This window comes from Cloeon dipterum, chromosome 2, assembly GCF_949628265.1.
Source record: "Cloeon dipterum chromosome 2, ieCloDipt1.1, whole genome shotgun sequence".
Classification (NCBI taxonomy): domain Eukaryota; kingdom Metazoa; phylum Arthropoda; class Insecta; order Ephemeroptera; family Baetidae; genus Cloeon; species Cloeon dipterum.
In genome coordinates this window covers 13958882-13973520 of record NC_088787.1, presented here as the reverse complement: position 1 = coordinate 13973520, position 14639 = coordinate 13958882, and the positions used below count along the sequence as shown (strand labels likewise).

General features: G+C 39.4%; 1 protein-coding gene across 1 annotated transcript in view; it reads left to right on the top strand.

The window, feature by feature from the left end:
• LOC135936947 (LIM domain only protein 3-like) overlaps window positions 1-14639 on the top strand; it is an 85807-nt gene that overhangs the window by 52262 nt on the left and 18906 nt on the right. Inside the window, exons 3-5 of the mRNA XM_065479965.1 lie at window positions 11172-11269; window positions 12175-12312; window positions 12607-12732. Coding sequence (XP_065336037.1) covers window positions 11190-11269; window positions 12175-12312; window positions 12607-12732 — 344 coding nt within the window. The 5' untranslated portion in view covers window positions 11172-11189. The remainder of the gene's footprint in view (window positions 1-11171; window positions 11270-12174; window positions 12313-12606; window positions 12733-14639) is intronic.

Sequence of the window (14639 nt, the reverse complement as noted above, 5' to 3'; positions counted from 1 at the left end):
GAGAGAGAGAGAGAAAGGGAGATTTACAGTCGGCGGCCAAATATAAAAAAGCAGCCCCTCTCTTGTATGCAGTTTATAAAATTCCGGCAGTGCGCTAAAAATTACGCAGAGCGAGACACACACGCGGCCATTACTGATGTAATAGGTGTAAAAAGAGCACGCTGGCCACGCACACATACATGCACACAGTGATGCGTGTGCTGTAAAAAATAATATTAAGAGTCAGTCAGGGGATGTGTGCCCTATCTTGCTTTTTACAGCTCGGCTGGACGTTTTGACCGCCGCACACAACGCGCGAATCGTACGTCCCCGCTGTTTATGAGCTCCGGCTGTGCTGCAGATTGCGGAGCGAATTTGCATTTTTGCTCCATTATTTGCTCAAGAGGACTGCGGCGAAAAACGTGGTTGAAATTTTTAAATCATGCAGCATGAGATGCAGATCAGCGCGGGCGTTTCAGCAGACCTCTGCATTTTTAATTAATCCTTTCGCTCCGTATACAACCTGTTCATCTGCTCTCGTTCTCCAAAGGGAGTGGGTAAAACTTTTATTCCAAAAAATTGGGGTTGGTCCATTTTTTCTGCAAATTTAAATTTGGGCTTCGTACCCAAGCAGTTCCCGACTTGCACAAATCGTGTTCTAAAAATATAATGAAATGAATTTACGAGTTAATTCTAGCACTCAAACCTTCAAGTGTCTAAACGTTTAAAACAAATAACAGCAAAGAGATAATTATTTTTATTTAGTTTAAAATATCAAGCCGCTCGCTCACATTGTTGAGCGCATGCTTTGCTTGAACTTACTACGTGAGAATTCAAGCGACGTTTGATTTTCTTTCATTGCAATGACAATTTCATTCAAATTTGGGAGGGTTGATTTTGGCAGTACTACTTGCAGCTACTTGCACTGCAACTTTCCAGCAAGCGTGAATGAATTTAATTGGACAAAATCTTTAGCGTTTGACTAAAAGATTCCCGGTGCTGGGGCAGTAGCACGAGCTGGTTCTTTTCTGGACGGGGCTCCTTCCAATGACGCCCGTGAGCCCATAGGATATTATTGGGGCGCGAGTTTTCTCGAGTTGTTCGCTATCAGGGGGTCACCCATCTCAAAAAAAGGTGAACTGATAAAAAATATAGTTTTTCAGTTTTTAACTAATAAACCCCTAAAGAAATCAGCTGCCATTTCCACATTCTGAATAATTAGAATGACATGCTTTTTAAAATACAAACGGACGAGTTAACTAAATTGCGCAAGAAACATAAATTTAACTGCTTAGGCTACCCGCGCGTCACTATTGCTCAGCGGGTGGCCTAATGCGCTATGGTGCCTTTAAGTATAGTGTGAGATAGGAAAGCGTGTATGTATTTCCATTTCCAGAGCACGCAGATAAGTAATCGCTGAACGCGAGCCACGGTCCTCGCGTCGTTCTTTTTCTCTCCTTCGGCTAAGTCGAGGTCCAAAATGCAATTCGCGGGGTGAGAGCGGCTGGTGAACAAGAAAAACGGCAGACAGCAGTTAAGAAATGAGCAAATCTAAGTGGATCATCTGCGCGGCTGTAACCCAAATATAAAAATGGGCAGCGAGCAAGCAAGCAAGCGAGCGAGCGCGGCTCCATTTATATTTCCCCGGGGTCACATAATACTCGGTCGGTCTTCATCATCATCTTTCACAAAGAATATCTCACGGTTTGGCGGTGCTTACATGTTTCCGTATAATAATGTTTTCGTATTGATCAGCACAGCCCAAGGCGAAACCTTAATATCCTCTGAGCTGATAACCGGCATTTATACCCGCTCCGTGTTGTTGGAGAAAAACGACGACAAAGGAGAGAGATGCTCGCTCTCTCTCTCTTACAAAGGTTTTGGGAAATAATGTTGTCGCCGGATTAGAAAAAGAGCGCGTAATAGCGGCACACTCGCTGATAAGCCTTTTGTGTGCATTAAATATGCCCCCGCCTCGATAAAAATGCTCGCTCGTAAAAGTGAGCCGTTTCGAGTTTGCGTTCGCCACTTTCCAGAACCGCAAGATAGCGCCCGATTTTGCGAATATCCCCCTACCAAGAACTAACCAACAAAATTTTATGAAACCTACCGCTCACGAGATCCTAATTTTTTCTCTCTCTCTCAAATCAGTGGTAATGAAATATCCCTCTGCGTGGATTACATATCGTTCTATGGCTATGCATTTTAAAAATTTATATTTTTAAGATTCCGATTTTCCATGGTTTAACTCCACGAAACGAGATCAGAATTAAATTTAAAAAAAATACACACACATAAAATATCTTAGTAAACATTTAAAAGCCTTTTGCGGGGAGAAAATCTTTCTAGCAGAGGATATTGTAACATAAGCCTAAATTTTTACACCAGAACTTTTAAAAAGCATAGCACCACACAGCCACATTATTAGTTAACTTATAAATATTAGCATTTTAAAATTGTCCACTAACGTACCAGTAGGGTCCAGAAAAAAACAAAAAAGAACCAATTTTTCGTCAATATTGTGACATAATCTGCAGTAATTTCGTCTTTTGGATCGTAAAAACAAACTCTTGACACTCGTATAGCAATCACAAGAGAGCTTTTCTTACCCACATTCAGACGCCCTCTTGGATCTGCGCAGTGCGAACCAATTTTATTGCACATCTGGCCCCCGCTTTGATGTTCGTTATTGCTGCCATTTTTAATTCTAAAATAATGTTACAATTTAGTAGTTGTGAATTTCAAGTTAGTTTTATCACACACTTCAATGAGCTTTTAAAATCATCGGTATATTATGAAAAAGGATATGTCATTCAGAATTCCCAATCTTTCAACTTCAAATCGGTGGGTAATTGATTTTTGCATCTTTTATGAAACAGGTATCGCTTGGGAAGTACTTGGCATTAATTTTTACACAATACCCTTCTAAAAAATCCGCTCACTGAAGCTACATTTGACATTTGCGCCAAATAAAGCTGCTCATTTCCCGCACAATTAATATTTGAAGCCTAACAAGCATCACCCATGAAATATTTAAACTGCCTGCGGGTTCTGTTTTAATGCGATTAGTTGCAAATAAAAAATTTCAGCGGACCCCGGCTCTCTGTCATTATTTTTTTCCACCCTCTCCGCGTTCTGGCTCTATTTCACTGCTGTGGGCTCGCCAACCTCGCGCGCGGCGATGCAATTTTTTCATGCGTGGTTAATCTGACAAGCTGTTTGCTCATTTTTTAAGGGTAATTAGTTGTGGCAGGCCACGGTGAAATATGGATGCAAATCCGGACATGCGGTATGACCAATCAGCATCCCACCAGCCTGTGTGCCTGTCCAGAGATAAAAATAATACTGCACGCTGCTCCCTTGAAATTTAGTGACGTGCTTTTTGCTTCCGTTGCGTTTCGCTTCCTTTCGTTGTGCTTTTTTCACAAATTCTGCCTAAAACTATCGTAATTTTAAAATTTTCCGTTTCCTTCATTTTTATTTCCTTATATAAAATATTTTTTACCAATGACAGTTCAAATTTAAAATATATGGAATATTTCATGCAAGAAAAAGCCTTTTGTTGATAGCAATATGTTGAGTTGCCTGGTCCTCACAATGTCTCTGTCAATCAGCGTGACACCCAATGCGAGGCGTTGGTGCTGTCGTTGCAATAATATGAGCCGAGAAGTAATTCGTTTAGCTCTCGCCATATTCCCAAGCGTATGTGTGTGTGTGTGTGTGTGTGTGTGTGTTTGCCTAATATCTTAATGTGCAGCCCCATCAGTGTTAATGATCACCAGCAGTGGTAGCGCGCCAAGCCGAAACATGAATGATAATTACCGCGGCGGCGGTGGCGGCAGCGCTCATTTTTCAGAATTAAGCTCCCCGGCTCGCCTGCTGACACTCTCCCTCTCCACGTGATGACGCACACCTCTCAATCTCCGAATTTTGGCAACACACGTTGCGAACGTCGATCGCCATATTCGCCATAAAGGAGGCTTGTCTCCTGGCCGCGAGGGTGTTTTGGACGGCATCCAGAGCCGAATTTACGCCATTCTTCAAACAACTTTTATGGAGTCGCGGCAAATGCTATTAACGGCCATTTCGTCCACTCCCTCAATAAACGCGATATTTTTACTTTTATTTCCTTTTCATACACACCAGGCTCAATTGAATTATTTCGTCCGCTCCTCAGTTAATCTGTTTAATAGCCACCAATAAATTTTACAATAAGCCCGTAATTTAATATATTTCCCCCTGTTTTGTACCGTTCCACGCCAACATTCGCTTACATCCCGCGTCCACTACCATTTATTTGCTAGAAGCTTGTGATAAATTATTATTAGTTCGTTTGGATTATTTTACTATCTTCATCACAGAGAGAAAGGTGCTATTCCCTTTTTTGTGTGTATTTTACTCTAAAATGTTGGGATTTAATTCCGATCTTTACTACATGGCCGGAATGAGCAATAGTTAACCTCAGAATTTATTGAAGATATCAAGTTTATCCAAACTAAATTTAAAGTCACTTTTTATGCCTTACGTCTTTTGCGAAGAAAATAATTTTCTAGGTCAAAAGAAATACATTTTTATATATTTTTTGAGCAAATGTAAAAAATGGAGCAAATTTTAAAAATATAAAAACTACTCTGAAATGTTTGTGACTGTGATATTTTTTGTTTTGGAGATATGTTTGGTAAAAGATCAAAACCCGGTTTTTGTCGTAAATCAAAAAATCAACTGAACGCAATATCTCGGCTTCTGCTGGTCAGAAATGCAAAAACTGCAATCTGTTTAACTAGTCTTGATGCCCCCTTAATTGCCATGAACGTTTCAGGGTAGTAACTTCTACCCTTTTCATCCCTCATCCACCCAAAGTCATATAAAAATTAATTCATTCTAGCGTCATTTGCGCAGTAGCTGATTTGAATATATTTCGAATCATCCTTAACCCTCCCTCATCCACCCTTAACTCATGCCTTCAAAAATTAGCTCACGTAACTAAAAAGGAACGGTGCAAAATATGTGTGCAGGTAAATTTTCCATTTCGTTCCGACGTTCTTGATTTTATTTTATGATTTAGAGAGCAAAATTTAGGTTGTCCAACAAAAGCTCTCGATAAAACAGGATTTCCAACTTGGTCGCAAAAACGCCCCTCTCAAAAATTTTACAAGCCCATTAATCCCATCCACAGTTGCGTTGTATCAGAAATGCGCCCATCCCGCACATTTTTACGCAATTTTATTATACACGTAACGAATATATAACATTGCTACCTTCCCGTTGGATTAGCAGCAGCAGCAATGGCACGTTTTTTCCTGGATTCAAATGCATGAAAGCACACACTTATCTTTGGGTGGGCGATGCTTTTCCATCCAGGGAGTCGGTTTAAAATAACATTACACACGCGTATCTCTTTCCGTCCGCGTTAGCAGCAAAGCCGTGTGCCGAACAAAAGAATTTATCGCCGCACCAGAGAATATCTGAAGCAGTTGTTTTCGCAAACGGCACACAACAATCACAATAAAAATAATAATAAAACTGAGCGCTGGCTGCCTGGCTTTTATCATTTTTACCGTATGTATTTTTGTGCCCACTCGGTGTAAAAAGTTATTATTTACAACGAAAAGAAATTAATTTCTCTCTTACCACCGCACCGTTTTTTAATTAAACCGTCATGTCACACCAACTAGATACCGTCCTGGCCGCTTTTTGTATTTTTTATATGCACAATAATAAAATTTGCCCGCCGTGCAGAGGGAGCAGATAAATTATAACGGAGAGGCCACTGCGTTCTAGCAGTAGCCGACTATTTTTCCCAAATCCCTTTACGTTCACTGGGGGCTCTCGAGAATTCAATATTTACAAATTGGTTGTAATCACCACTACCACAATTCTCTTCTCAAAATTTATTTTAAAATTTGTAAATGTCTTTTTTACTAGATGTGAAATATTAAAAAAACACGCAAGCGTCGATTCAATATTTTTTAAATTTATTTTTCTCTTGGGAGTGTCTTCCATGGATCCAAAATATCTTAATTGCAACTATGGAATACTTCTCATGAATTTTTGATCAATAAAATAGCTCATTGGCACTTTTATATCAAAGGGCATTGTTACAAAAAATACATAACCTACTTTGGGATCAATTAAAAAAGCACATGCCCATTGAAATAATGCTCATCTTCAACTTCCATTTTTTGAAACTCCATTCCACTTCAGCCAGTAAACACAAGTCATAATGTTGAAAGTGGGCTTTGCTTCCCCAAAAATAGAAATAACATATACACTCAATTTGACAAAATTAATTTTTTCGTGTGGCTCCAATTAAAATTATTATTGTCAAAGAAAATAAAGAAACAAAATTGGCTTAAAATCTGAAAAAGAACGCATATTTAAAATGAAACAATTTCGGAAAGGTTAAAGTGCTTGATCCACATTGTGAAGAGCCCCAAGGGCTTAGCACATGGAATTTCGCGCTCAAGTTGCTCCTTGCTGGTGCCAGCGGAGAGGCTAATATTTATGTTTCGGCTCAAATGACCCGCCGCTATCTACCCTTTATCTGGGTGTGCACAGGTGTATGTATGTGCATGGTAATTCGCCCGGCGCGACATTTTATTACACGCGCGGCGCGCGTGCAAAAGTAAATATTCCGCACCGTACGTGAGACAGTCGAGCACAAAAATTAATCCTATTTTGCTACCTTTTTTCACTGTGTGTGTTTTCGTGCGCGCGGTCCGGCGCAAAAAGGAGTGCGGGGCGTTAAAAATAAATACCCGCCGCCCGACGAATTTGTATTCACGTTTGGTGTGGCGCCCGCCGCTCGCACAGGAGTGGATTTTCGAAATAAAAAAATACTATGCAAGAAATTTCCACTGTTTTAAAAATACAAGAAAGAAAAATAACACGCACTTGCATGCTTTTATTTTATTCCGCGCGCAGCTGAAATAATCAAAATGCAAATTTGGCCCGGTTGATTTGAATTTTTCCATCGGTTGCGATTGATAAGGGAAGAAACCGTGCTGCCAAACCTTTGATCTTCGCGTTCAATTAACTCTGCCTGGGGGCGTGTAACAAAGGTGTTTTTTAAAGGGAGTGGAAATTTTCGGGCTCTCCGTGTGAATTTTTTCTCTACTAAATTCAAGTAAATAAAAGTGTTAGGATCTATTTCCGGCTTGTTAATGGTTAAAACGGTAAAAATAATTCATTATTACATTTCGTTGATACATTTACAAAACATAACTTGTGTTTTTTGAAATTTTAGAAAACAAAAACTGCTTTCATATAATATTATCTTGCACAAAACGTTTGACGCTTCCCTTGGACTGAAGGAAATCCCCGAAATTTTCGATGAGCTTGAATTTACATAAATCTGCATTTGGTCTGAATATCTGAGTCCCATGTGCTGGTTGTGCACACTTCAGACGGCTCTCTTTTTGACGCTTTCCGCGTCGAGGTGAGTTGATAAAAATTTAAAATAATTCCAACAATGTGCTTGTAATGACAAGTCTCATTATGAAAGGCGGGAGGGAGCGACACCCGGCCTCGTTATCTCTGTTTTAATAAGACAGAAAGAGGATCCAGAAGATGATGACACGACTAGGGCCGACCAACAGATTGAGCCTATTACGGCTCCAAATGAGCGGCCTCACTATGTATGTGTGCACGGCTTGCTTTTCAAAAAACGCGCACACACCACTCGCTCTTCTCATCTCCTCTTTGATAATGATAGAACCCCTGTCCCCGCGCGTGCACGCCGTTGAAATAAATTATCGCTTTGAGGACCCTGAAAGTGTGGAGTAGTTGCAAACACATTGTCACTCTCCCTGTGAGCCCTCAAAGCTGTGCAGAATTTCAGGCAAAATAAAATATTTTGCACACAGTGCTGCGTTTTTTAGAAACGAATGGCGGCCTGGTCGAGCTGACAAAAAGAGTGACTTGGGAATAAATAATGAATTTAAAAACTTGAAATATATTTAAAAGGAATATGTTGCCTTTATGAAATTTAAGCAGGGATTGAGAATATATTGTGGTCTGACATGGGAAAGGACAAACATAAATATTGTGTGCAATAATTGAGAAAAAGGATATAGGGAAATTCTTTGATAATACATATCTTAATTAATTATTTTCCTGCGTGTGATAAATTTATAAAGCATGCTAAAATATTCCTAGATTGAAAATTGATTTAAAAATATTTTTATGATGAATATAAAAAAGCTTTCCGGTCTGAAAAACATAAATAATTTTCAAACAAAGACTCGCTAAAAGACTTCAAAACAGATCCTATGAAGTCTGTATGTGTGAATGCCTTCTTTCTGGCGTGCTGCTTCGTCCCTTGACGGGATCCTTTCATCCACTCTGTTTGTTATCACCCAGACAGATATAGGCCTAACTGACCAAGGGTCCTTCTGCTCCGCTCTTGTAACAATTTTTCTAAGAGTATGATGAAAAGAGCATATGTTGCGCATTCAAGGAAGCGATGGAGCGGGCGTAATTAGCACAAAGAGAATATAAATTTGATATTAATTCAATCTTGATGCAGCAAACGACCGAGTGCGGCCGACTTGATTTTAATTAAAATTTCATAAACCTTTTGAAATTGACCGACAAAGCGGCTGCGGCTGAATAATGCAAAAAGAGAGCGAGCACACGATCTCTCTCCTCCTCCCTCTCTCTTCACTGCCGCGTGCCAGGACTGTGTGTGCATGCAGCGCGCGCGGGGAGGCCGATGTTTCACCAAAGGGTTGCCACTTAACTGGATATGGAGTTTCAGCAAACACTATCGAGCCTCGAGGGCCGCTCCACAAAAAGAGATAACAACGCGAATTAGCAGCGCGATTCGCCTCAAGGGCCGTTTTCTCTTTGAACTCACGCCGCCGCCGCTTTTTATTTGACAATTTTTATAATTACCCCGTGTGTGTGCGCGCGCGAGGCACGCAGCATGTGCGATGAAATATGTACTTTTCTCTGCTCTGGTCAACGTGCTTTTTATCGCGTGTAAATGGAAAAGCGTGTTTTTGCGGCGTTGTTGGCTCTATTACCGCCAGTTGATTACCGCTGATCAATGGATGGACCAGCTTTTTGTTAACCTCCTTGTCATTGCTGTAAAAAGCTTTGCCATCAGCAGCGCCAGCCGCTAAAAGTGCTCTCTCGCTCGCTCGTCCGTCCGCTCGTGTGTAATGTGAAATCCATACCCAGCGACATAATATGCTACTCTCGCACTCTCGGAATTTCGCCTCGGTAAGGGCCGGTTTATGTCATTTTATTTTAACCGCTAATGGATCCTTTAATTATAACATTACAATGTCATTAGCTAATTAATAAGGGAAAGGGTAGAGTCGTGTTTTATTCGTTTATGCTCTGCACAGTGCGATGCCGCGGTGTGTCGAAGCAGACGCTCATCGTCCGTTTCCCAGTTGGCATTTCCGCAGACACGATCGTTGAGAACAAGGCTTCAAAGGATCGATCTCGAGATGCATATATTGGATTAAAGCTCTAGGTTGTGTTTTTTTAAATCCTGAGGATTTGCCAAATTAGTGTAAAAGTAGGCACGAACACTCCAAAGAAAAATAATCAAATGCGGTTTCTTTGAAAACAGTCTCATTGTTTTTCGTCTTTGGGTTTCATTTTGATCCTCCGCACTGTAAAATTGTATTGGCATGTTTCATCTGTTGAAAAATCCAATAAATTATGAAACTGGCCTCGTACTTCAGAGCCATTCATAAATCAATCACTTTAAGCAATGAGCCAAAACAAAAAGTGCGTGCGTACAAGCAGGGAAGTGAACCGATTCACGATTGATTGACAGCAAGCTGTTCTCTCTCGACGCTCGATTACGCGGCGGTTTACGGCTGTGTATGGAAATTTTTATTCGCTGGAAAAAATTTTGACAGGCATGACCTCGCAAATTGCCGCTGATGAGACGGTGAAAAGAGTGGAAAAACGAGGGGCGAAGCAGCAGCGCTCCGTCCAATGTCACCCGCAGGAGTGCTAGTCAGAAATGAATTTTTGTGACACGCGTCCATTTGTGACGAACGAGGTGGAAGCGAATTTCTGTAATAATTGTAGCCCCTCAGAGACGGACGCTTAGTAAAATACATGCATGGAAAAATACAAACATTTGTTTTAAAGCGAGAAACACTTAATTTTCTTAAAAGAATCGGCAAGAACTAAAGACTTAAATCATTGAAATAAAATGATTGGTTGTTTGCTTTAATAAATGAACCATGTCGTTGTCTGATCATAGAGATTTAATGAAAACAGTTTTACCTCAGTCTGCACTGTTGGACAGACAGGACTCAATCTTGGCCTGATGTGTAAAAAAGTAATTTGTTTTCAATGCAAAAAGCTTCAAAATTATTGTTTATTCTTGCAATGGTCAATACAATAAATACATTGAATAGAAAATTTAAAAGCAAGAAATGTCGAACAATACTAGCAAAATAAAGCTAAAACGATCATTTACAAAGTAATATCACGTCGCACTGCATCTTGTGTTGCAGTTTTCAATTTAAAACCGAACAAAAAATGCAAAATATTATATAGTGATCTTTATTTAACAGGATCAAATTATAGAATCTGATTCCATTAGAGGAGCAATATAATCGGGACGTCAATATTCAATGAACCAAAAGTATAAACACATGATTTCTCTATCACCTTTATCTATTTGTACATTTTATTTTCTACTTTTTCTATAAAACACTTATTTAGAGGTTTTAATTTTTATTAAGTTTCTTCTCTCGTTTGATTTGAAGTTGAAATTAGCACGCCACATTAGGGAATTACGGATTACACTCTAAATATGTTGAATAAACGAGCGTCGTGTTGTGTTTGTATTATTTTCCATTCACAATAACACACAATAATTTGTATTTCATGCTTCTGGACTGCTCTGCTCGCTTTTTTAATCAACCCTCGGACATGGAGCTAAAATTAAATTTCTAGCTGGCTTGCTCACTTTGATGACAATGACTGCTGATGTGAGAGAGCAGCGGCTGCCGTTGTTATTTTTTTAATTAAAAACGAGCGCAATCAATAAAAATATTGCCGCCGCGCCAACCGCGCGTGAGAGTTCTGAAGAGGCCAATTTTAATATGTTTTTGCACACGCGCGCGCGGGCCAGTTAATTATCGCGTCTGCGAGTGACACTTGTGCTAATTGTTTATTAATGCCGGTCTCCTAATTGGTCGGGCCTTCTGTTGCAGATGTGAAGCGAGGCCAGCATGACCATGGATGTCAAGGCAGAGCCCCAAACCAAGGCTTCGCAGGAGTGCGCCGGTTGTGGCAAGCGAATTACGGAAAGGTAGAGTATGGCATAATCTGGAATTTAAATATTTCTTAGAATTCCATCCTCATTGAGAGTGTATTTTTTGGGGGTAGACTCCTTATGTTCATTTACGTAATGCAACACTTCAAGGGACAGGAAGTTCAAACTCTTGTCTAAACTATTTTAATTTTTAAAATCTAGAGGTTTCAGCAGCGAGACTTAACGCGGCGGCTGACGGGACTGGCTTAGCCGAATTATTTGCCCGGCGGCTGGCGCGGCTAACAATAATTAAACGTGAATTATGATAGTGCTTAATGGCCCGCAGGGCCGGAAGACATTTATTTCTCTTGCACTTTTTAATTTTTGACCCTTCTTCATCAGCAGCTGGCGCAGCTTAGCCAGATTCATGGCGGCTGGCGGCTGCCCACTTGTCCCAAAATTTGCCGGCTGGCGTGCCGCATTCGCGGCTGGCTGAGACCTCTATAAAATCATATTAATTACTTGCATAAAAGTCAAATTACTTAATTTTGTTTAAGAGACTTAGCTGAATGAAATGATTGACATATTTAGCAGATGAAACTAACTATGCGAAGAGACTTAAGATAAGAAATTGAGAAATCTGGTATTCTCTGAAATATTTATTAATTTTATCTATTTGTTTCCAAATTAAATTAATTAGTTACGCTTGTGTAAGTAATTACATAGCATTTAAAATTTTTTTAAACAGTTTTATTCAAATATAACTATTTAATAATAAATTTATGAAATAAAAAATGTTATTAATTTATAAATTTATATGCTTTTAAAACCTGTATAAAAGATAGCATTTTAAATAAATTTTTAAATATAGATAAAGGCTTATAATATGTTGATTATCAAGCAAACATATTTGTAAAACCCTTTCTTTTTTCTAATTAATAGTTATTTTTGGGGGTTTTTAGGTTTCTTCTGAAGGCCCTTGACCTCTACTGGCACGAAGATTGTTTGAAATGCGGCTGCTGCGACTGTAGACTCGGCGAAGTGGGATCAACTTTGTACACGAAAGCAAATCTCATCCTTTGCCGACGGGACTATCTCAGGTTATTTATAGCCATTTCTTGTTCTCTCTAATTAAATTTAAAGTATATGCCTTTTAAATTAAATTTTAGAAGGTGTTTTTCATGTTAAATTCGAGTAAAAATAAATAAATGATTAAAATCGGTTTACTTAATTCACCCTGAACGCTGCTGTTGCAAGAAAAAATAAAGTTAATCAGGTGGATTTCTTTGAGATGAATAGCTAATGGTTTTTCAATGTATAGCATTAGCATTTCTTCGTATATAGCAATTGCAACGAAAGTACCCATATTAAACTCAGCTTTTGCAATGCACCAGGCTCTTCGGAAACACGGGCTACTGCGCGGCTTGTGCCAAAGTGATCCCCGCGTTCGAAATGGTGATGCGCGCCCGTTCCAACGTCTACCACCTCGAGTGCTTCGCCTGCCAGCAGTGCAATCACAGGTATGTAAACGCCCATTTGCTATCTTTGCCGCCGCATTGGCATGCAAACGTCCGGAAAATTCAAATGCGGCCGCCCGAAACGACGCCTAAATTGCGAATTTATTCCCGATCGACGGCGGTGGACACATTAAAATAAGAAAGACATTTGCCGCAGGAGGATTTATGCTCGCGATTATCAGCAGGCAGGAAGAGTCGTGCGTCCTCTCCCCAAGTCGCAGGTGTTGCTTGGCCTGGCTGCGAGATTGAAATTTATGGTCGGCGATTATTGCGAATGGAGTGTGTGGGCCAGCGGGCGATTCCTGCTGCCCGCCGGGCTGCATAAGTGTCCGTGTTTAAATCGCCAGGTGATGAATGGCCTGGTCTCTGCTCCGCGGCACGTTTAACTGTGAAATATGTCGAGGTATTAGCCGCGCCTAATGGATACTAACTGCGCCGGATCATTATAAATTGCGACAGGACCTCACTCGCGCTGCCATCCGCCGCTGATTTTAAATGCAGACGGAAAAATTTCACAGCTGAAAACGGCACATGCGAGATGTGTGGAGATTTTTTACTGTAGCATTTGAAATATTTAATCTGCGCTTCTGAAAAGTGACCGAATTTATCAGGGGTGGATTTTTAGGTTGTTGGCAAGTGTAAGAGTTTAGACGTGGCGGTTACCCACCATTATTGGAATGTTCGATAAAAATAAATGGTAGCATAATTTTTAAATGCTGGGCCACATTTTGAAAGAGCGTAGGATTCTGCTCATTTCAAGGAAAATCATCAAAGTTCTCACCAATAATTGGAATCAGCACGAAAAGTTTAAATGAACAGACAGTTTACCTTAAAAACCCTTGAAACTCTTTTTTAAAGGAAAATTTTATTAAATAAACATTACAAGTCCAGTCAATTCCGAACAAATATCAGCTGGTGCTTATCAGGTCCAACAAGGCTCATTAATTACATTTATGATTATCAAACGGAAGAAAGTGAGGGTTTTTTAGATCAGACTGTTCGTAACTCACGTTTTTGTAGCCTTTGTATCACTTAGATTGTTTAATTCACTTGGTAACATGATTCACGGTCTCGGAAAAAATTCAGAGGTTCTATTGAAATATTTAGAATGTAACATTGGTTCAATAACAGGAACAGATAGCAACATTGAAATTTGCATAAAAAGAAATATTAGTGTGTTTTATTGCTTTTACTCGAATTATCAGAAAGAAACAGCATCGTGGAATTTTTGAACAAATATGTGCCTAGAGGGACTACTTTGAAAGTATTCTACTTGGATAAAAATTTCGCTAGGTTGAAAATTTGTGAAAATTTACAACATCCACAGATGATGTCCTTAAATTTGATCAGGAATATAGCGAGAGGATTCGTCAAGCAATCCCTTTTTCTAAATGGATCACAAGTAGATGAGATATTGAGTTTTCAAATTTTCTCATCAAAATTCCTATTCATCATACAAAAATGAAATGAAAACTATTTCAACGAAATTTATTATTTACAGATTTTTTTATATTACATGATGATTAGTGTGAATGTGGATGACTTATTTTGTTTGACATAAGCAAAAAAACTATTGAATTCTGTCAACTGCGCATATTCCTTTCCAAATTTGATTATTTTTTTCCAAAGTTGATCCTTAATTCGACTGTTGGTTCATAATTTTAATTTCTAAACATGACTCTGATCCATCAAAATCTCACAAAAAGTTAAACCTCTCTCTGCATTAAACAATAAAAAAATCACAACAGTAGAATTTCAATAATTTTTGGCACGGTAGTTAGTCAATTTAAAAAATCCCAATGATATGCCAAGAGAGCAAAATGCGGGAAACTTTATAGCATTTCCACACACCCTCGGCGTTGGTAGGGTGTCAAGAGAATGAAATCACAGAACAGCCATAGACTTTCTGC